Source organism: Pleurodeles waltl, chromosome 9 (assembly GCF_031143425.1).
Source record: "Pleurodeles waltl isolate 20211129_DDA chromosome 9, aPleWal1.hap1.20221129, whole genome shotgun sequence".
Taxonomy (NCBI): Eukaryota; Metazoa; Chordata; class Amphibia; order Caudata; family Salamandridae; genus Pleurodeles; species Pleurodeles waltl.
Window position 1 is genome coordinate 528364849 of NC_090448.1, and position 23096 is coordinate 528387944.

The 23096-nt window shown below is 42.0% G+C and overlaps 1 protein-coding gene across 2 annotated transcripts in view; it reads right to left on the reverse strand.

The window, feature by feature from the left end:
• Positions 1 to 9103: 9103 nt before the first annotated feature.
• LOC138259595 (E3 SUMO-protein ligase ZBED1-like) overlaps positions 9104 to 23096 on the reverse strand; it is a 108633-nt gene continuing 94640 nt past the window's right edge. For both annotated transcript variants that reach the window (XM_069207428.1, XM_069207429.1), the window contains exon 4: positions 9104 to 13369. In XM_069207428.1, the coding sequence (XP_069063529.1) occupies positions 11160 to 13369 (2210 nt within the window). In that variant the 3' untranslated portion in view covers positions 9104 to 11159. The remainder of the gene's footprint in view (positions 13370 to 23096) is intronic.

The following is a 23096-nucleotide window of genomic DNA, read 5'->3' on the forward strand; positions in this document are numbered from 1 at the left end:
ATAAAAATGTGGTACATTATAATACATTACAGTATTCAGTAACATTTCAAAAAAATATATATTTTCTTAACATGCATTTATTATTTAAAAGCAAAAACATTTTTATTAGCACAATAAGACACTCATGGATACACCAGATGTTCAGGGCAAACAGACCACTCTGCTTTGCCTCTGATAATGGTGGGTTTATTGTTGTAGGTCCCAGGTATATGACAGCAAGCATAAGAGCCACTAGGGGGTGAAGACTACATAATACCAAACAAAACTTCAAGCAAAAAGGCTGTGCATAACAAACTGGCAAAAGACTGAGATTTTCTAGAAATGTAATACAGAATTAGTGCTTACAAAAGGTGCGTGGAGCAGCGCAAAGAGCAGCTTTTACAAATTGGCATAGCAATTTGATATGCCACAGACACTGTTACTTTTGGTGGCATTATCACGGGTATAAGGGCATACAACTTCAACCCAATCCTCAAAACAGCAAGGCAACCAGCTGTTCTCCCAGTAATGGAAGTACTTGGTAGCACCCTAGCAGAAGACACAGGAGAATCCACACCAAAGATGCCAAATAGTTGAGCAGACTATTCAATGTTGTTGTTGTTGTGTACGTAAAATAATATGTGTCTACTTGACATCAAGTTTGTAACATTCCAGTTCTCCAGAAGCAGGGGAACAATGGGAAAAGGAACGGAAGAGAACTATCTTGATTTTAGTGGAACTCAGTATCAACATTTGGGGAAAGACGACTGAGTCTGCTTTTGTGGAAATACATTTGTGGCTCAGTTGTTGCCTTTGTGGAAATACCTGAATGGCTCAGTGACTGAGAGAGCGTAGAACTCACTTATCCTGCATGAATAGCATAAAAATGCATCTTGAAACAGAGTTAACACATTTAAATTACCAGAACCCATAAATTAAAAAAAAATCTGAGAAGGCAATAGGTACATTAGTGTTACAATCCCAAATACCAATTAAAAAAGGTGTTTCTTAATTGCCAACTTCTGCTCCTCTTACTGAAAAGTCCCTCAACACAGTTTCCTTGTTTACATTACTAATGATCTTTTCTCTCTCAATGCTGCCTGAGCAACCCACTGTGGTATTTCCCATAAAATACATTTGTGTACTGTACTAGGTTTACACACACTCCAATCTTTGTAGAACAGTGGAGTCTGCAGAGACACTAGAATGAGTGGATGACCCATTGAGATGAGAAAAAAATCACTACTAGTTAGTGCATGTCTTGTAATGGTTAAATAAACATAGTTAATTTCCATTTCTTAAAAAAAAAAAATATATATATATAGATCATCTCGATGATACTTGCAGGCCAGGAAATAGTTCTTGTAATGTGGAAAATGTATTTTGTTTACATGATTTGAATAGTACACACTAAAAACATGAACATTCCCAGGAGCATACTAAATAATGCCCACAGAAGGCCCCAAGGTTACAGTAAGAGAGGAATGGTGAAGCACTCAACATGGGTTGTATTGGCTAAAAGTACACTTATGACAGCGGGTGTTGTTTTTGGTGTTGGCAGGATGTGGGCTACTGACTGGACTCACTGAAGAGGGACAGAAAAGGCTATGCAGTTGGTTGGCTTGATGGAGTTATTGTCAATCCCTCAGAGAAAGAACTTGCATAGAGAGTTTTCTGCCACCATCTCTGTACATGGCTGTGATCGAAAATCCCAGTGGTTTGGATTCATTTTATTTTACGAGAATTAGGGGTGTGTTGACTCAGTACTTGCTTGTAGTTCAGTAGGGTCGTACACTTTATCTGGATTCTGACTGGAACAACAGTGACAGCAGGTAAGTTTAGTCTCTTCAGCGGACACGTCCCGGCAGCAACTGCCATCATTGGGGCCCCCCCACCAGGAATTCCACCCCGGGTTCTACGCAGAACGCAGCATCCATATCAAGCCATCCCTACAGTTATTTTTTTTTTTAAGTTGCACACGCAAAAGAGTGTGTTAGAGCAAAAGTGAGACTATGTACAAAGAAGACCACTGCAACTACCCACACCTGGATATGCTACATTGCATTTTGCAAAAACAACTAGCTGCTTGTTGGGAAGGACATGTTCACTGCGTGGTGTACAGATTTTTTTCCCAGCCCTCAGTGCCTAAATGTGTGTATCTTGTACCCTACTTTTTGATTTTGGTCCTGGTGTAACAATTATCTAGGGTGTGCACAGAGACATAGGCATGGCACAAGAACTAAAAAAATAAAAAAAAAGCGGGGGAGGGTGGCTGACCAATGTAGGCAGTATGCAAGTGACATCATGGCGCATGACATCACCATGTGTGACCGCACATGGAATCACAGGGAGTGGCATCACAGCCCATGACCTCACAGAGTGACATCACAAGAAGTGAATTCAGATTTTAAGACCTGAAACGTATGCTTAACATCATAAGTATATTATTTATCATGAGTGCATTTGAGCACATTACAATATTTAACAAATGGGATTTTACATCGAGGTTGTGCCAAAAAGTGACTCAACCCTATCTCAAAATCTGGGCCTGAAGTTATACATTTATTTTTTAAAACACTGCCACAAAGAAATTGGCAGTAAGGAGAAATGTGGCAGTAAATCTTTTCTTCTTAATTGGTTGCAAAATCTGCATTTTATAATATCTAATGGGGTTAAAGCACTTGCTGCAGAGATCCTTGTGTGCCAATAAAATCCCAGATAATAATAATAATGGTAAGACAACTCTGGTGACTAATGTATTTACTAGAGAGATCTGTGTTTTGTCTAGTCCCAGTTTTGAATCAAAGTAGCATAGAGGGTTAATGTGTTTTCTGCAAAGCACATCATTTAACATACAGATTTTTATTTTATGTAGCAAGGTAAGTGGATTACTGATTTTAATACATATATTTTTGTTATTTGCAGTTCATAGATTATAATCCTTCTAATACGCACAATGAGCTATAAAGGACATGTGGCTCCTACACCTTGTAACCATCACTGTCTTACATAACACATCCTGTACACTGATTTACACATTTATATGATTTATTGTCAATGTATAATGTGTATGTATGATGTAAAGTGCTCTGGCACTCTGGACACGGATGAGCAGCGCTACAGCCCTTTAAAATAAAAAAAACGAAATAGTAGTATTTACATTATTATTTGTGTAAATACTGAGACACCAACACATCTGACATTCTTACAGTGCATGCATATCTCTTATATACAGGGACTGCACAAGTCAAAAGCATGCTTCTCCTAAGTACCTAAGAAGTCATAACAAGCTGTGAGCCTTTGTTTCTCTTCCATTGCATTTGTATTTAGGTGAGGCTCCCCGCCAGAATACTCTAACAAAAGGAGACCAAAGGCCCCTTTACTTTGGCCTTTGTTAAGGGCACAGCTGTAATCTGATAACCACCCTCCTGCCTGCATGTTGCTACTTGAAAGGAAAGCAGACAACTTGCAGGCTCTGCTGAATGTGTCCTGGTGTCTGTAAATTACACCAGGACACTTTGACATATTTCTGTGGGGGCCAACTTCATGGCAGGGTAGATGTCTTCCACCCTGTAAAAATAGGGGGTACACACAGTCTACTTGCATGTAGCTTTGGCTTAGGTCTAACCCTTGACAGTGAGATATTTTAAAGTACCGGCTCTTATCTACTGCCCCCTAACAGGGAATGGTTGAGAGAGATGGACTACTGCACAACAGAGAAAGTTGTTTGCAGAGTTCTAGGGTGTTCTAAAAAACACAAAGTAAAATCTAGGATAAGTGGTGGAACTATTCACAAGCAGCTGGTGTACAGGTGCAACAGCCTAAAAGTTTCACTTGCATTGCCTGCGAACCTATTTGACATGCCTATATTGAAAGACACATTTGAAAGTATATTTTGTTTTGTAACTTCATGGTGGATTAATGCCGTGTATCTGTGCATGATGTTATAGTGAAAAGTCAATAAAAAGAGTTAATAAAAAAAAAGAGAGAGAGGGAATGGAGCCTTCCATCACCCTACAGAAGTGACTGGCAAGGTTGAGCCTAGAGCAGAGTGACCGCGGAACTGGTGGGGCTTCCAGAAGAGGGGCACCACATAGAGCAAGCTGTGTACCCCTCTGCCTGCAGGTTACAGTCTCTCTCCAACAGTGGCTCCTGGTGGGAAATGTGATGAAAAGATCTGAAAATTGCTGAAGTCAGGGTTGTGATTTAAGACTAGTGCAGCCCGAAGGGCGGCCTGAGCTAATCTGTGTTACTCAGAAATTACGTCATTGCACAACCTTGTTGCCCACAGATCGGCCTGTTTGTGACTGCTCACCATTGCGACCACCGAGAATCAAGTACTGAAGGGATTTTACCTGGCTTGGTTTTCAGAGTCATTGGAAGGTGGACCCTGGAACATCAGGGGCAAACAACCTCATCCCTCACTGCAGATTCCCAGTAACCCCTCCTTGCCCTGTGGCCCCCCACTGGGTCTGACACAGCTAGTGTCAGTGCTGCATCACTTAACAAAAGTCAAATCATTCTCTTTCATTCTGAACCTAACTATATTAAACAAAGTTTAGACTGCAACCCATAGCAACACAACATGAGAGCCCACTCGCTTGACTCTTGACAGCAGAGGTCCTGTGTAGCTATGAACCTTAACAAGACATCAGTTTCCCAAAAGAAGAGTGGGGGTGGCCCCAACTGATAAGGTCATATTCTGAACAAAGGAGAAAAGAAGAATCAGAGCTCTTAAAACAAAAAGTATGTGTATGCACATGCAGTTTCGTCACTGAAGTAGCGGTGAAAGGGGAAAAAGATGGAGATACAAGGAATTGAGGGGAAGAGATGTGAAAGAGAAAAGAAAGGGAGAGTGAAAAAAGAGGCAAAACAGGGAGGGATGGGGGACTATTCAAAAGAGTAGGGGTTTTAGAGAAACTAAGCCCATAAAAATGAGATAGTATGTAGCCTCATTCACCAGCTCACGTTTGTAATTACGTAAAACATACAATACCTACACTTACCAAATGGAGAACAGACCGTTGGGTGAGACAGAGGTGAAAGAAGGAAGGAGAGGGGGGATAGTCTATTGATCAGAATGTAGCCCCATACCTCCCTGTCTGCATAAGGATTTGTCCCAAACCAGCAGCTGTTTTACCCTCTGGGTGCCATGGATGAGGTGGTTACATCTGCTGCTGTGGTGCTCTGGCGCCAGGAACGTAACCACGTCACCCAGGTATATGATCTCGGGGGAAGCGCTAGCACTCCACCCGAGGGCTTCACACCCCCCTCCCATGGGCAGGGATGGAAGAGGAATCGCTTCCCCTTCCATCCCCGACCCCTCCAGTGACGTCTGATGATGGCAGCGAGCGATTGCACGCTGACCACATCAGAGGCCTCCCCCAGCACGCTGGAGGATCGGAAGAGAAATGCAAAAGCATTTGTCTTACGATCACGGGCTGGGGCGTGAGAGGCATCAAAGTAAAGGAAAGGCCTTTCCTTTGAAGTCTCTCTGAGCATTTCTGCAGCCAGATCGTGAAGCGATCAGGCTGCAGAAATGCCCACTAAGCACCAGGGAGTTTCTTGTTTTTGTGTAAACAATAAAGAGTCGCTCCCCTGGGGGGGGCATTTTTTTTTTTTTAGGCCTTCTCTGCCCCCTGGGGGCAGATTGCCCTATTTTTATTAGGCTGATACCTCTAGACGCCAGGGATCTTTTTTTTGTTTATTAAATTTTTTACACGTGGGGAGTGACCCCTTAGGCAAGGGTCGCTCCCTTGGGGGGGGGCAAACTGTCTTTAGGCTATTTCTGCCCCCCTTGCGGGCAGATTGGCCTATTTTTATTAGGCCAATCTGCCCCAAGGGGGGCAGAAACCACTAGCCACCAGGGTTTTTTTAGGTCAATTTCCTGTAAGGGGAATGACCCCGCAGGCAAGAGTCGCTCCCCTGAGAGGCAATTTTATTTTAGGCCATTTCTGCCAGAAACCAATAGACACCAGGGATTTTGTTTTTTGCGACTATTTCACGCAAGGGGAGCGACCCCTAAGGCAAGGGTCGCTCCCCTGGGGGACAAATTTATTTTAGGCCATATCTGCCCCCCTTGGGGGCAGATCGGCCTATATTTATTAGGCCGATCTGCCCCCAATGGGGGCAGACACCACTAGGCACCTGGGATTATTTTTTTTTACAGATGGGGAGTGACCCCTTCAGCAAGGGGCGCTTTCTTGGGGGGCAAATTTATTTTGGGCCATTTCTGCCCGCTTTGGGGGCAGATCGGCCTATTTTTGTAAGGACCATCTGCCCTAAGAGGGGCAGGAAGCCCACCAGACACCAGGGAAGATTTTTTTTTTTTTTTTAAAGAGGGTGGGGGTATGGCCAGTGTTTCAGCTCTCCCCCCACACACTAAAACATCTTATCCCACGGCAAGCAAGAGGACATTTGATTATTTTGGGTTTTGGTTTTACATTTGAGCCATGAGAACTTGTCTAACTCTCAAAATCGTCCCACTTGGAATGGTGAGGACTGCACTTTTTGGACTTTGGGACGCTGTCATGTAAAAAAATCTACGAGACCTACACACATCTGAAAACTAAACATCTGGGTGAGTCCAGGGTGGTGGGCTTCACAAGCACCCCACACCATTTTCTTACCCACAATGCCCTGAAAACCTCCACCTTTGCTGGAAATCCCACATTTTTCCAACATTTATGTATTGGAACTTTCCGGAATCTGCAGGAATCCACAAAATTCCTACCACCCAGCATTGTCGAAACTATACCGATAAAAATTCTGCCCCACTGCTCAGCCTAAAAACTGCCCTTTTGGACTCGCTTTGGTTCCCCTTCATTTTCGACATGTTTTTGGCTCAGGCACTTGGCCACCTACGGAAGTGAGGTATCATTTTTACTGGGAGACTGATGGGAACGTTGGGTGGTAGGAAATTTGTCCCGGTGCTGGGATCCCACACAGAAATGTGGGAAAAATTTGATTTTTTTGATAAATCTGAAGTTTGCTGTGGATTCTGGGCAAGAAAACACTGGCGGATCCACACAAGTCACACCTCCCTGGACTCCCTCGGGTGTCTAGTTTTCAGAAATGATTGAGTTTGGTATGTTTCCCTAGATGGCTGCTGAGCCCAGTACCAAAAACCCAGCCCCCACCCTCCCCAAAACAGGTAGTTTTGTACTTGATAATTTTGATGTGTCCACATAGTGTTTTGGGGCATTTCCTTTTGCGGGCACTAGGCATACCTACACAAGTGAGGTATCATTTTTATCGGAAGACCTGGGGGGAACGCTGGGTAGATGGAAATTTGTGGCTCCCCTCAGATTCCAGAACTTTGCAGCACCAAAATGTAAGGAAAAAGTGTTTTTTTTGTTTGCTGAAGTTTGAGATTTGCTATGGATTCTGGATAACAGAACCTGGTGAGAGCACCACAAGTTACCCCATTCTGGGTTCCCCTAGGTGTCTAGTCTTCAGAAATGTCCAGGTTTGCTAGGTTTTCCTAGGTGATGGCTAAGCTAGAGGCCAAAATCCACAGGTAGGCACTTTGCAAAAAACAGGTCAGTTTTCTTTGAAAAAATGTGATGTGTCCACATTGTGTTTTGGGGCATTTCCTGTCGCAGGCACTAGGCCTACCCACACAAATGAGGTACCATTTTTATCGGGAGATTTGCGGGAATGCTGGGTGGAAGGAAATTTGTGGTTCCTCTCAGATTCCAACTTTCTGTCACTGAAATGTGAAGGAAAGGTGCTTTTTTGCCCCACATTATGAGGTTTCAAAGGATTCTTGGTAGCAGAACCTGGTGCGAGCCCCACAAGTCACCCCATTCTGAATTCCCCTAGGTGTCTAGTTTTAAAACATTTATAGGTATGGAAGGTCAGGTGATTTTTCTTGAATGATACTCCTGTTCTGACATTCGCATTCCTGATAACACATGGCTCGGTGATTTCCACTTTATTTACCTTCTGCACATGAATGCAGCTTATTTTAGACTCCTACATGGTGATTTTGCACTATGGGATGCAAGCCATGTGGCTGTAATTCACCAATTTCCTTATACAACATCATGCATACTTAATCTAGTTATTTGATGTCAATTTTGCAGCCTTGAAAAAGCCGTCCTTGATGAAACACGTGTAAGCTGCCTATGTTTCTTCTGGAATAGAGAATTACAGAACCAACTACTATTCTGTTTGATTTGTATACTTTCAAATGCCAGTATTCTACGGCATTGGATCATTTTGAGGACACTTATAAATGAATTAATTTTCGGCCTGGGTAGTTTCTCCTATTGTATTTTGATGTAGGGACTCTCCCTTCATTTTCAGACACTGATTTGGTGGCTAAGTGTCACTAACAGTGGAGCATAGTGTGTGGAAACTCACATTGACATTGGGGTACATGCGGTAAGTGCAGCAACTTTCACACCACAGCTACCTTTCTCTATGTTAAAACTATGCTTGTTCCATACTCGACTGAAAGGAATGGAAGTGAAACTCGGCATGTGCTGGCCAATTAGGAGTCAGCAAAGAATTGTGACAACAAAGCCAACAAATGGTAAGCAATGGGCAGGCTCTAAGTCCTTTACTGTATACAATATGTCTCGCAAGAAGAGTGCATATGCTGCTGGAGGCTCGACCTACGAACTGTGAAGCCTGACTAATGGTAAATGCTAAGTGGAACAGAGTCAGCTTTGTGCTATGAAATTACTATGATAAATATGGACAAGCCAGAGTATTCACAAGGAAAGCCAAGCCACACCGAGGAATTACTCAGTGGTATGTCAAGTAAATCACACATGAAATGGTTTGTAAAGTTCAAATGCAACATATTGTGTAAAATTTTATTTATTACAATTTTATAATACAGGAGAAATAATTAAAAGCTAATACTGCCTCACAAGGAATGTAATTGTCAGCTGCTTTCATAGTGAGACCAGTGTGTCTGGAACTTACCTTTCCTTTTTGACGTTTCTACTACATTGGGTCCCAACTGGGGAAAAATAAACAGGAGTCTCAGCTAAATTTTATGTCTGGGTTTAAATCGTTTAGACATAAGAAAACAAAAACACAAGAGAATACCATATTGTCATTATTTACCTGCTGGTAAGGTTACACAGCATGTTAAAATACAATAGACCTCTTTAAAATTCAAAAGCAATTTATTTTGAGCCGTGCGTCAATATAAAAATGTGGTACTTTATAATACATTACAGTATTCAGTAACATTTCAAAAAATATATATTTTCTTAACATGCATGTATTATTTAAAAGCAAAAACATTTTTATTAGCACAATAAGACACTCATGGATACACCAGATGTTCAGGGCAAACAGACCACTCTGCTTTGCCTCTGATAATGGTGGGTTTATTGTTGTAGGTACCAGGTATATGACAGCAAGCATAAGAGCCACTAGGAGGTGAAGACTACATAATACCAAACAAAACTTCAAGCAAAAAGGCTGTGCATAACAAACTGGCAAAAGACTGAGATTTTCTAGAAATGTAATACAGAATTAGTGCTTACAAAAGGTGCGTGGAGCAGCGCAAAGAGCAGCTTTTACAAATTGGCATAGCAGTTTGATATGCCACAGACACTGTTACTTTTGGTGGCATTATCACGGGTATAAGGGCATACAACTTCAACCCAATCCTCAAAACAGCAAGGCAACCAGCTGTTCACCCAGTAATGGAAGTACTTGGTAGCACCCTAGCAGAAGACACAGGAGAATCCACACCAAAGATGCCAAATAGTTGAGCAGACTATTCAATGTCGTTGTTGTTGTGTACGTAAAATAATATGTGTCTACTTGACATCAAGTTTGTAACATTCCAGTTCTCCAGAAGCAGGGGAACAATGGGAAAAGGAACGGAAGAGAACTATCTTGATTTTAGTGGAACTCAGTATCAACATTTGGGGAAAGACGATTGAGTCTGCTTTTGTGGAAATACATTTGTGGCTCAGTTGTTGCCTTCGTGGAAATACCTGAATGGCTCAGTGACTGAAAGAGCGTAGAACTCACTTATCCTGCATGAGTAGCATAAAAAATGCATCTTGAAACAGAGTAAATACATTTAAATTACCAGAACCCATAAATTAAAAAAATCTGAGAAGGCAATAGGTACATTAGTGTTACAATCCCAAATACCAATTAAAAAAGGGTTTTTTAATTGCCAACTTCTGCTCCTCTTACTGAAAAGTCCCTCAACACAGTTTCCTTGTTTACATTACTAATGATCTTGTGTCTCTCAATGCTGCCTGAACAACCCACTGTGCCATTTCCCATACAATACATTTGTATACTGTACTAGGTTTACACACACTCCAATCTTTGTAGAACAGTGGAGTCTGCAGAGACACTAGAATGAGTGGATGACCCATCGAGATGAGAGAAAAATCAGTACTAGTTAGTGCATGTCTTGTAATGGTTAAATAAACATAGTTAATTTCAATTTCTTAAAAAAACAAAACATAATATAGATCATCTCGATGATACTTGCAGGCCAGGAAGTAGTTCTTGTAATGTGGAAAATGTAATTTGTTTACATGATTTGAATAGTACACATTACAAACATGAACATTCCCAGGAGCGTACTAAATAATTCCCACAGAAGGCCCCAATGTTACAGTAAGGGAGGAATGGTGAAGCACTCAACATGGGTTGTATTGGCTAAAAGTACACTTATGACAGCGGGTATTGTTTTTGGTGTTGGCAGGATGTGGGCTACTGACCGGACCCACTGCAGAGGGACAGAAAAGGCTATGCAGTTGGTTGGCTTGATGGAGTTATTGTCAATCCCTCAGAGAAAGAACTTGCATAGAGAGTTTTCTGCCACCATCTCTGTACATGGCTGTGATCGAAAATCCCAGTGGTTTGGATTCATTTTATTTTACAAGAATTAGGGACGTGTTGACTCAGTACTTGCTTGTAGTTCAGTAGGGTCGTACACTTTATCTGGATTCTGACTGGAAGCCGGGGGGGTTTCAGTAACGATACAGAACTGATGTGGATGGCAGAATTTTAGATCTTTGTGGTGCTTGTCTATTAATAGTCAGGGAGGCCTGTATAGAAGTTTTAATTTCATAAAGCTGGAGTGGACCAGGGTGCCACTAGTGTTGGGTTCTGGAAGTTTGTCTTAATAAATGGCCTTCTATATGTTAATTTGAAAGGACATATTAAATATTATAAGTTGCTTTTCAGTGCCACTGTCCAGAACTGGTTTTTATCATGGTCAGCATTTCAATGTGACTAGGTTTTAAACAAGCCCGTCTACTAGTAACATTGTCACCAGCCTTCGTAAACAGCTGTCCACTAGGAATAGAGGTTGCAGTACCACACAAGTATTTAAATGCCAATTGCGAAAGGAGGGGAAATTTTAATGAGTTCCTTCCCCACCAGGAGAAGACATCAATTGAGAAATCTTCTATTTCTTCGGCAAGGTACACATATAATTCCGATGCAGTCGACTTTTTTGCTTTTTCAGATTCAGCTTTCCTTTTAGAAAGTACCTTCCAGAATTCGCTTTCAGGTTTTCTTTTTGGTGGAGGAGGGCCACACTCAGAGTTGTCTGTCATTGATAATGCTTTGGGCGAAAGCTGCTCAAGTTCAAAATCTAATTGCCTTACCTGTTTATCTGCCGCATACTGTTCTTGGAAACCATAGGTTTTGAATCTAGGATCCAAAATAGTTGCCTTACCCAAAATACAATGGTTTTCAATGTTTTTGAATCTAACGTGAGTGAGCTCCTTAACAGTCTGACACAGCAATCTGATAATGGAATTGTGATTGCTCTGAATAGTTTCTTGAGTACCTTGTGTGCCTCCGTCTTGGCTTTGAGTCCCCTTTTCACCATTATGTTCACCTTCTGTGCTTTCAGTTAGTGTGTGCTGTTCCATCAAAGCAACAAGTGATGCCTGCAGTTCAGTAATTATTGGTATCACCATGGACAATGTTGGATATGCCTGTCCTGATAGTTTTTCTGTGGCAATTAAAAAAGGCTCCAAAATTCCCAAAGTGCCTTTTAGGATACTGGCTTCATTTGCTGTCACTGCCTGCGGAATATTCGGTGCATGGCTTTCGCTTAATTGTGCTGCTGCTTCAAGGGCATCATTGATGGCAATTTCCTGCTCTAAAACTCTTCTTCCCATATCGTACATGCTGTTCCACCTAGTGCTCACATCTACTTTTAGCTTGGTCTCAGGCAGTTTATTTCGGGTTTGCATGTATTTAAGTAAATGGCTAGATGCAGGAATGTTTCTAAAATATTTACTGATAGAACGGCACTTATCAAAAATGTAGTCCACACACCTTACATCTTTTATTGCTTCTGTCACAATGATATGAAAACAGTGTCCCATACATCGAATATGTTTTTCTGAAAGGCCAAGGAGATTGACTGCCTTTACAGCAACTGCACCATTATCTGTTGTGATAGAACTGATTTGATCCATGGGAAGACTAAAATCCTGCAGAATTAATGAAATCTGTTCTACTAGAGTCTCTGAAGTATGTTGTTCGGGTAAAGGCCTCACTCCTAAACAGAACTGTTTCCTAACACATGTGGGTTGTTGAAGAACATGCCCGGTCAGTGCCAAGTAGGCATCATTGGATGGTAAGGTCCACAGATCAAAGGTGAGTGCAACATGATTTGCTTTTCCCAATTCGAAAAACGCTTCGCGTTTGACATACCTCTGCATTTTTGGGAGGATGGAGTATGTCAAACTCTTCCTTGAAGGGATATCGTAATTGCAATTCAGCTTTCTCACAAAAGCCCGAAACCCTTCATTTTCTACCACTGACAAAGGCTGCAAGTCTTGTGCTATCATTAAAGCAAGTGCGTCATCCAACTCCTCTTTCTCTTTCGGTTTAATTTTTTTCTTATTTACAAAAACTGCCATCAATTTTTGCTTCGGTTGCGATCCCATCTGAGCTAGGCTTGCTTTCAGTTTTGCTGCGTGGTAGGCTTTGTGGGCCTTTTGAAATATGATATACTTTGAATGATGGGCACGCTCAATATGCCTGAGGAGATTACTCGTGGTTGAGCCTTTCACCTTAATGATGGTCTTCTTAGTGTCACCACAGCACTTGCATCTGAACTCTATGCTGCTATCAGTGCTACAGGTTCCACTAGTGGTAGCAACCTTTTCATAGTAATCATAAATTGGATGCTGGTGATAACGCACTTCCTCATAATTGCTACTACTATAAGACATAGAGGCCTGCTGATCATCGTCTGTGAATGTGTTCAAAACTCTCTCAGATTCCGGTCTATCGGTATTATAGAGCAATTGACCTTGGCAACTCCACTCCTGCTCTGTTGCATTGGGCATTGGCTGTTCAATATGCAATGAATCGTCATATTCAGATTGATGATCTGGCAGGTCCTGGTTTCCCAAAATCTGTGTTGCTGTAAAAAAAAAATCTACAATGAGATGTGTGAGTTTGTCATCATCGCATTTCATTGTAAGCGAGTAGCAAAACGGTTAATTTCATAACACCCATGCAGGAATCCCTACATCCAAAAAAATTTCCAATACTCTGTTGTAATTTGCAATTTTTCATAAACGTACTCAAAATCAGGCATCGGTTTATCAAATGTTTTAACAAAACACATACATTACTCATAGTTCTCTTGTGCAGTAACTTGGGAAACAATGTGAGTATTGCTTATCATGGCTAGTAGCCAAACAGTATCAGAAATACCTGTTTGTTGTGTTTATCTTATTTAAGGAAGCGGACATGCAGCAAGAAATAAAAGATACCCAGTCACTTTTTCACTCAGTATTGTAGAGTTTCCAATTGAGATTACAAGGTAATGAGACAATCTGCTTCTTGTGTGCCCCTGTGAAAATTCTGCTACAAAACCACTACCTAATAGAGTGCTAGGCCTTCATCATGCCTTGTTACTGGAGGCCCAGTCTCTACTGCGAAAGGAACAGGAATGGAACTGCACTGAACATGCCGAAGGTATAGCAAGTGTACAATAAAAATATTGGCCAATAACAGAGCTCAGTGTTGGCCTCTTATATTTAAATGGCACTTGGTGAAGAATAAGTTCAAATATAAACCACTACTAGTTATATTTAAATTGAAAGGACAGAAACGTTATATGTTAAAATTACCTGATAGAACGCCAGCAAAACTTCCAATTAAAAGACTATCATCCCTCTTTGGACCCACAACAGCTGTATGAGATGAAGTTCTTGCTGGAACTAAACTGCTGGTGGTTACGTCTATTGGAGCTATGCAGGTTACTGAGCTGTGACTGTTACTTATCAGTAGTGCACAGTTTGGAGACATAGGTATATTTTTTAACAAGATTTGACGTTACTGATCCTTTACAACATCACTAGCCAAGGCCTATATAACGGATCAGCCTATATAACGGTCATATGACCTATTCCAATGGTTCCCAACCCTTTGATTTCTGTGGACCCTCATTTTATCACTACTGGAACCCGGTGTCCCCTCCTGAATCATTATTGGCATCCAGGGACCCCTGCCCCCCCCCCCTTCCCCCCCACACACACTGAGTCATTACTGGAAGCCGGCAACCCCGGCCTAAACACTGTTGATGATTTGACCCACAAAACAATGCACAAAAATACAGAACCAAGCATTTATCAAACACATACACAATGATAACACATTTTATTTGATTTGCAAACAAATCTAACAAAAAAAATGTTAATAGGAAGTTTGGAGCTTTTCTAAATTCAATTGAAGCAACACATTGTCAATACTATATTCTGTTTTATGCACCTGCACTGCTCCCACAAATCAATCTGAGGATTCTAATTTAGGGCCATTTTTTTACCCATTCTGTGTATATGGGAAAAAGTGTTCGTACATATGGCCCTTATTGTTTAGCCTCCAATTTCAAATTCCTTGACATTTACAGTAAGTTTTAAAATTTTAAATTGCACTTTAGCCACTTCATTTATATACACTTTATTAATCTGTTAATATCATGTAGTTTTCCCGGACCCACTGAGGAGGCCTCGCGGACCCTCAGGAGTCCCCGCACCACAGGCTGGGAACCACTGACCTATTCCAAAGGTGCATCCTATGATAGATACGTGGGGCCTGATTTATATCTTGGTGGTATGGATACTCTGTTGCAACGACAATGGGACTATCCATATCGGACTCTGGTCCACTCTGCTGTTTTAAATGTGGGTAGACCTTTGGTTTATTCATGGCGGAGATATACTGGCTGTCAGCGGTTGCTATCTAATTACACCCACCCAATTCAGACAGGAGGAATTAGAGGCAAGCCTTCACTGCCCATCACCTGCCAAGAAAACCCTGGCGAGAAGTGTCAGTTAAGACTGCAAAATGCTCCCATCGCCATGGGAACAGACTCCTAGAGTGAGGGGAGCCTTGCCTTTCTTTTTTACAAAAGTAAAACCCTGCTTTGGGATTTTGTTGAAAAAAAAAAAGATTTCACTGTTTGGCTCTGTCATTCTTGAAGCATTGACAGGAACTGACACAACAGCGGTTGCCGGCAAAGCTTTAAGAAATGACCATCGGCTTGATGTTCATTTCATAATTTGGTGAGCGGACGTCGAATCGAGGGGACTGAGTAAATTACTCCATCGCCCTGGTTGCCAAACCTCCACCTGGCAAATTATAAATTAGCCCGCTAGATAGTGCGCAAAATGCCTACACTTGGTTCCATTGAAGGGTGGGCCATTATCCATTTTGAGTGTTGTTGGTACACCCCACCTCTGCAAATATTTCATCCAGGACTTGAAGTATCAACAAAGCAGAAGTTGAAAACATTTGCTGAACCACAGGAAATAGTGAATACTCAGTGGGAATATTAACATAATATACAGGGAGCAACCTGATTCAGCTGGTTCCCAAAAATCAACAGCCACTAATGATTACAAATATTCTGGAAGAATTTTCATTATTAACTGCGCAGGTGGATTTTGTTTTTCAACAGTATGATACAGTTGACAAGAATGCACGGTGTGCTCAACCAAGAAATACAAGCCTGTCCCTTTACCTTTTCTCTCAGTGGTAAATTGTGGAAACAGTGCCCAGATTCCTTTCATGAGCTATATTGACTGGTTCGTTAAGACATACAGTATCACAAATCTTTTGCCTCATAACAGAATCTCACCTGCAGACTGTCAGCTCATCTTGTATATATCTGAACACCAACATTTCAATACTCCTCACTGCTTCTTGGAATTTAGTTGCAAGGTTACACCAACTCTATATATTTGTTTGAATTCTTTTAGACACTCTTTGTAAGGTGGTATCCTCATTCATAGCCTTTTCTAACATTTCTATTGTTATTATTTCTGGAGCTGATTCCCCCCCCTGTAAAGCTGATATACTGTTCTGCCATTGAACACTTGTGACCAATATTAGTTAGTGGATAACACAATAACCAGCCTTCTAGATTTTATTCTTTGTAATGTTTATTCTAAAATCAAAATCCCTGAGCCTCATTCCCAACTTTTCTATTTGAGGTGGCATGTTTATGTTTGGATTACCATATAGTGCAATAAGTGATTGTTGGTCTGTAATCAACGTAAATGGCTTTCCACACAAGAATAAATTATGATTATGCTTACAAGGCCAGATAACATGTTTCTGTCATGCTGGTGCTTATGATATAATTTGTCAAGCTGAGTCTTTTCCAGGTTTATGCTGTGCCAGTATCACTCCTAAAACAACTAGTATCGACTGCTAAGACAGAACACATCTGCATGTCAAACAAAGGCATATTTTTGGAAGATGACACTTCCTTTATTTAATTTAATGCTTTATTGTGCTCCTCATTCCACTTGAATATAAGTTCCTTTTTAGTCAACCAACACAGTGGTGAACTAACTATCACAACTTGAGCTACATATTGGGTGCAATTATTCCTTAATCCAAGTAAAGAATGTACGTTGGACATTTCTTGTGGTGACTTGGTCTTATGAGTGGTCTCAGTTTTACCATGTTTCATTCATTTTCTTGAAAATACAATACCAAAGAACATCAATTCTCCTTGGGCGAGTTCACATTTCTCTGCATTTAGTGTTGAACCTGTTTCTGTAAGTTTACACACACACGTGTGTGTATTGTCATATTCTTCTAGGGTCTTCCCAAAAACGAAGATGTCCTCACTATAATTTAAGCTGTTTTTGTACTGGTATTATTACTTTTCAGACTATCTTTCAAAAATGTCACCTGCGGACGATATTCTAAAATTCAGTCTCTTTTATTGAAATAGTCCTAAATGTGTTTAAAAGACTGTAATCTATTGTGGCTGTTCTTCTAATTCAAGTTGGAGATACCCTTTCTATAGGTCTATCTCTGAAACCACAACAGTTCCATTTAAGCAACTTATCATATCTAACTGTAGCATCCAGTGTGTTGATCTTGATCTTGTTCATCCCTTTCTTTAGAACTGCCACAATTAGGGACACCCACAGAAGCGGTATTCATATTTGCTATATTATATCCTAATCAATAAGAATCTTAATTTAGTCTTCCACTTTCTTTTGGAAATGGAATGCCACTCATTGGTGATACAGGTCTTATTGTTTCATTTACAATTTAGAGTTATTTTAAAAGGTTTACATTTTCTAATTTCTTGGAACAGTTTTGGAAATTGCCCAATTAACTGGTGTTCTTCTGTGATCCCATAATCTATGACGTCTAGACCCATAATTTGTGCAGTAACTTTACCTAATATACAAGGAGCTGTAACTTCGCCTCTCAACACATGCAGCTCTTCTTGTGATGTGACATGTTCTTATGTTGTTTCTTCACATTTACCTACACCATCTTGTCGTATTATGTCACAAACATGATGTTACAGGTTACTCCACTGTCCAATACAAACGTTGTTTGATGTTGCCCAATTTGGAACAGTACTGGTGCTATTTTCTTTATTTTACTCCCATCAACAAAGTACATTTGCTATCTTCTTTGTCTTCCATGATGTAGAATATTTCTACGATTTTTCTCTCTATAGATATTTCTTCAGCTTCTTTAACTGCTCTACTGTCCATTTGCACGGCATATTGGCTCTTGATTTTATTTCCAAGTGCTAGGCTTCTTAAGCCTAATATAAGCTTAATATAGCCTTTGTTCTAAAAAATGGTTAAAAATGGGTATATTTTCCACTTGTAGCAGGTCTTCTTCTTTAGTTGTTTTCCTGCTAATTTCACCATACATATCTTCTTTGTCAGTTTCATTCAACAATCATATTTCTCCATGACTATTGCTTGTGTTTTAGCCCTTGTTTCATTTCTTGTTTCAGTTCTCGCTAATTGCATAATTTTTATGAAATCCTTCATGAAAAACCTTTGGAAATCACAGTGAGTCACCAGCTTTCTTTGACGTGTATGAAATAATATAGCATTTTATCTTTTCTGTGACATGCAGTATTTAATATATACCTTTCGTAATCATATGTTTCTCTCGGGGTCAAATTGCTCTTTTAAACATTTAATTATGCCTTCTTGTGTTCTTGTTTGATCTAGATGATATGGTTCTAGTACTTCTTCTACATCATCTCAGACTAAAGAGATGATTTCATGTCTGCTTGTCTGTGTGTCTCTTACAAGTTGCTTGTAAATGATGCTCAAATCTGGTAATCATTTTCCATAACTCGGCCCTAAATTTTGTGTGTCTGGCATATCACAATTGTGGTCTTCTAAATATTGCACTTGTAGTGCTCTGTTCTTCAGAATGCAACCTTCCAATAGCATGTCATGTAGTTTGTGTAAATGACTGTGATTCTGGTGACAGTGCCATTGTTTCTATATTCATTATGTTTTCTTTTTTTGTTAAATCTTCTTTTAATAATCAGTTTCACTTTTGTAAATATAACAGATTTAAATTATGCTTTCACTGTTCTTAAAAAATGTTATGCTTTATTTCCTGCTAATTGTGTTGCCACTTTGTTTTCTTGTGCACAAGTACATCATTTCACATGTACGTCAGTTTTTCTCGCTCATTTGCCTGCAACTTGTTGTTAAACTGCTTACTTGCATGTGCTCGTTTATGTATGCACTGATTCACACTCTTGTGCTGTAATGAAATTTCTTTATGTTTTCTTTCTCTCATGATTATGTTTGCTTTCTGTGGTTTCAGTTACCACAGAGCGTCTTTTGAAAATGTTTAATTCTTCATTCAATTTCCAGCTTGGCTGATTCTTCCTCAGTGTGTCACCACCATTTGGTGGGGACAATTTCTGCTGGTTGTCATTGCCAAATAGCAGAAGCAAAGACAGGAAGCTTCTTGCAAGATTTGATTTATTGGCAGTTCTCATGGGACAGCGATCTCTGTGTTAACAATGACAAATCCAAACATTCTAAACAGCGGCAGTGATACTTGCTCAATCATGACGCGTTGATTTCAATAAAAGAAAACAAGACATTACAACACCTATAATTGTTTACAACTGTGTCGCTGGAAATAGGCCCCGAATATTTCAAGGAGTTTGGCAAAGTGACATCTCTCCTTTAACTGCCCTATAAAATTTGACCCAGAGAAACACAATTCACATTGAAATGTGGCTCAATTTTCAGATACATGAGCCAAATTCTAATCATGGCTGCTGAATACAACTTTGTTTTGCTCTGAACCTTATGAATAAAAGAGGTGCATATGATTGGGGCTACCCGCGCACATGTACCCATCTTATGAACACAAATTGAATACAGGTACCAGGTTGGTATGCTTATAGTTATCTGACTGCAGGTTCTCCATTTCAGCTCTGTCTTGGTCCTCACTATTATAGCACTTTAATACCAACTGGTAAAATGGTGTTATAGCAAAACCATGCACATAAATACATATTTCCTATAATTTTGGATTTTTAATTAATTTTTATGGCAATACCTTTTACCAATATTTTTAATTGGGGGAGGGGGGTTGTTTTTTATAATTGCAGATAATCCATTGCTATAATGCGATATTTTGCTATTCTGCACTGTATGGGAAGTGTTCATTCTCTAGAGCCTATGGATGCAGCCATCTCTGGTGCATGGGATCAATATCCTCTCTAGTGCCCAAATATACAGCTTTCCTTGCTCTTAGCAGACAATCCACCCCTCATGAGGAAAAAGATGCAGTGCTTAGTCTGGTAATATGAACCTACAGGGAAATGTAATGCAGAAAACCTTAGATGGCTCATGCTTAGGTTGGAAAAGTCCAGTGGGGCAAATGGTGATTATTTTCAAGTAATAGAACAAGGTAAAGCTGAATCAGAAGCAGATAAACATCTTATTCTACACATTCGATCACTACCCCATCAACTCTGGTCCATCCACTGCGTACATAATGAAGAGCTGCCACACCAAGGAAACAGTTGCTAATCTACTTAAGAATACTTAAAAACAGGGCTTGTCATTGTCCTTCTTGCAGTATATTAGGACCCACATTTGGAATGGATCCTGTTTGTGTGTTCATGGTATGATGGGGCAACGACCTTCTGTTTGAAGAAGCTTTTTGGATAGCTGAAATGTAAATACATGCGTATACTGCGAATGTGTTTTCAAACTCTAGGAACAAGTACATATGTTAAACCCATCACCCATGCCCTCCTGTGGCCTGGAAGGATCTATTTTGTGGTCTCTGGGGTAGTCTCAGGTTGTTTAGTCATTAGCCAGAAGACTTATAGGAATGCCAAGTAGGTGATGAGGGAAATGGTTCAAGAAATCATTTAGGGTCCTGGAGAGGGTCTTGTTCCTTGAACCTTGTCTTTTCAGGAATGAGACCAGTGTTCTTTGAGAGCCCCTGAAGTATGCCCAGTTAAGGGTTGCTGCCACTGGATTGCTCCAAAACCATGCAGAGAATGAGAAGAGGAAATTAACTGAAAATGGAACTTAGGAGCTGTAGGAAAGTACCATCTTGCCTGGCATGTTACCCCCCATTTTTTACTGTATATATGTTGTTTTAGTTGTATGTGTCACTAGGACCCTGTTCACCAGGGCCCCAGTGCTCATAAGTGTGCCTGAATGTGTTACCTGTATAGTGACTAAGGGGGTCATTCTGACCTTGGCGGTCTTTTCGCAAGACCGCCGAGTTACCGCCGCGGTGAAGACCGCCGACCGCGGCGGTATGCCGCTGTGCGCATTCTGACCGCTGGGAGCGTTCCGCCGGAAAACCGCCAGCAGCCACACTGGCGGTCGGCGGGAAAGTGGAGACTGGTCAACCTCCACCGCCACGCCAGCAGAACACCGCCCACAGAATTACGACCCACATTTCTGTGTGGCGGTCTTCTGTTGGCGGTCTTCTGTTGGCGGTCACCTCCCCATGGCTCCTGTCACCTCCCGGAGGACCAACGCACAAGGTAAGTTGATCGTCCGTGAGGGGAGGGGGTGGGGGGGTGTTGTGTGATGTGTGCGTGCATGGGGGTGTGCGTGTGAGTGTGTAGAGGGGGTGTGTGAGTGCGTGCATGCGGGCGGGGAGTGCTGCTGTGCCTATGGGCAATGTGTGTAGTTCGGCGGGTGCGCATGTCGGCATGTATGTGTGCGGGTATGTGTCCCCGTTGTGTATGTGTGTGTGTAGGGGGTGTGTATATGTGCATGTTGGGGGTGTGTGCATGTCGGGGTGCGTGTATGTGCATGTCGGGGTGGGGGTGGGGAGGGGGTTCGTACCACCTCTGGGGGGTGGCAGGGGGGTGGAGGGTGTGGGGGGAGGACTCGGGGGGGGCAGTGGGGGGTGGGGGAGACCCCTATCAGTGCCAGGGAAGGAATTCCCTGGCCCCGATAGTGCCTACCGCCATGGTTCGCATGGCGGTTCCCGAACGCCGGAAACCGCGGCGGTAAGCAGGGTCATGATACCGTTGGCGGTCTTGGGTCGACCGCCGGACCGGAGTGCGCAGACTCCAGCCCGTCGGTCATGACCGCCGTGGCTGTCGGAGTGGGGAAGTGGCGGTCGGTCGCGGCGGTGACCGCCGCGGTCAGAATGCCATTTTTAATACCGCCGACCGCCAAGGTCAGAATGAGGGCCTAACTGTCTCACTGAGGCTCTGCTAATCAGAACCTCAGTGGTTATGCTTTCTCATTTCTTTCAAATTGTCACTGACAGGCTAGTGACCAATTTTACCAATTTACATTGGCTTACTGGAACACCCTTATAATTCCCTAGTATATGGTACTGAGGTACCCAGGGTATTGGGGTTCCAGGAGATCCCTATGGGCTGCAGCATTTCTTTTGCCACCCATAGGGAGCTCTGATAATTCTTACACAGGCCTGCCACTGCAGCCTGAGTGAAATAACGCACACGTTATTTCACAGCCATTTTACACTGCACTTAAGTAACTTATAAGTCACCTATATGTCTAACCTTTACCTGGTAAAGGTTGGGTGCTAAGTTACTTAGTGTGAGGGCACCCTGGCACTAGCCAAGGTGCCCCCACATTGTTCAGGGCCAATTCCCCGGACTTTGTGAGTGCGGGGACACCATTACACGCGTGCACTACATATAGGTCACTACCTATATGTAGCTTCACAATGGTAACTCCGAATATGGCCATGTAATATGTCTATGATCATGGAATTGCCCCCTCTATACCATCCTGGCATAGTTGGCACAATCCCATGGTCCCAGTGGTCTGTAGCACAGACCCTGGTACTGCCAAACTGCTTTTCCCAGGGTTTCACTGCAGCTGCTGCTGCTGCCAACCCCTCAGACAGGCAGCTGCCCTCCTGGGGTCCAGCCAGGCCTGGCCCAGGATGGCAGAACAAAGGACTTCCTCTGAGAGAGGGTGTTACACCCTCTCCCTTTGGAAAATGGTGTGAAGGCAGGGGAGGAGTAGCCTCCCCCAGCCTCTGGAAATGCTTTCTTGGGCACAGAGGTGCCCAATTCTGCATAAGCCAGTCTACACCGGTTCAGGGGACCCCTTAGCCCTGCTCTGGCGCGAAACTGGACAAAGGAAAGGGGAGTGACCACTCCCCTGACCTGCACCTCCCCTGGGAGGTGTCCAGAGCTCCTCCAGTGTGCTCCAGACCTCTGCCATCTTGGAAACAGAGGTGCTGCTGGCACATTGGGCTGCTCTGAGTGGCCAGTGCCACCAGGTGACGTCAGAGACTCCTTGTGATAGGCTCCTTCAGGTGTTGCTAGCCTATCCTCTCTCCTAGGTAGCCAAACCCTCTTTTCTGGCTATTTA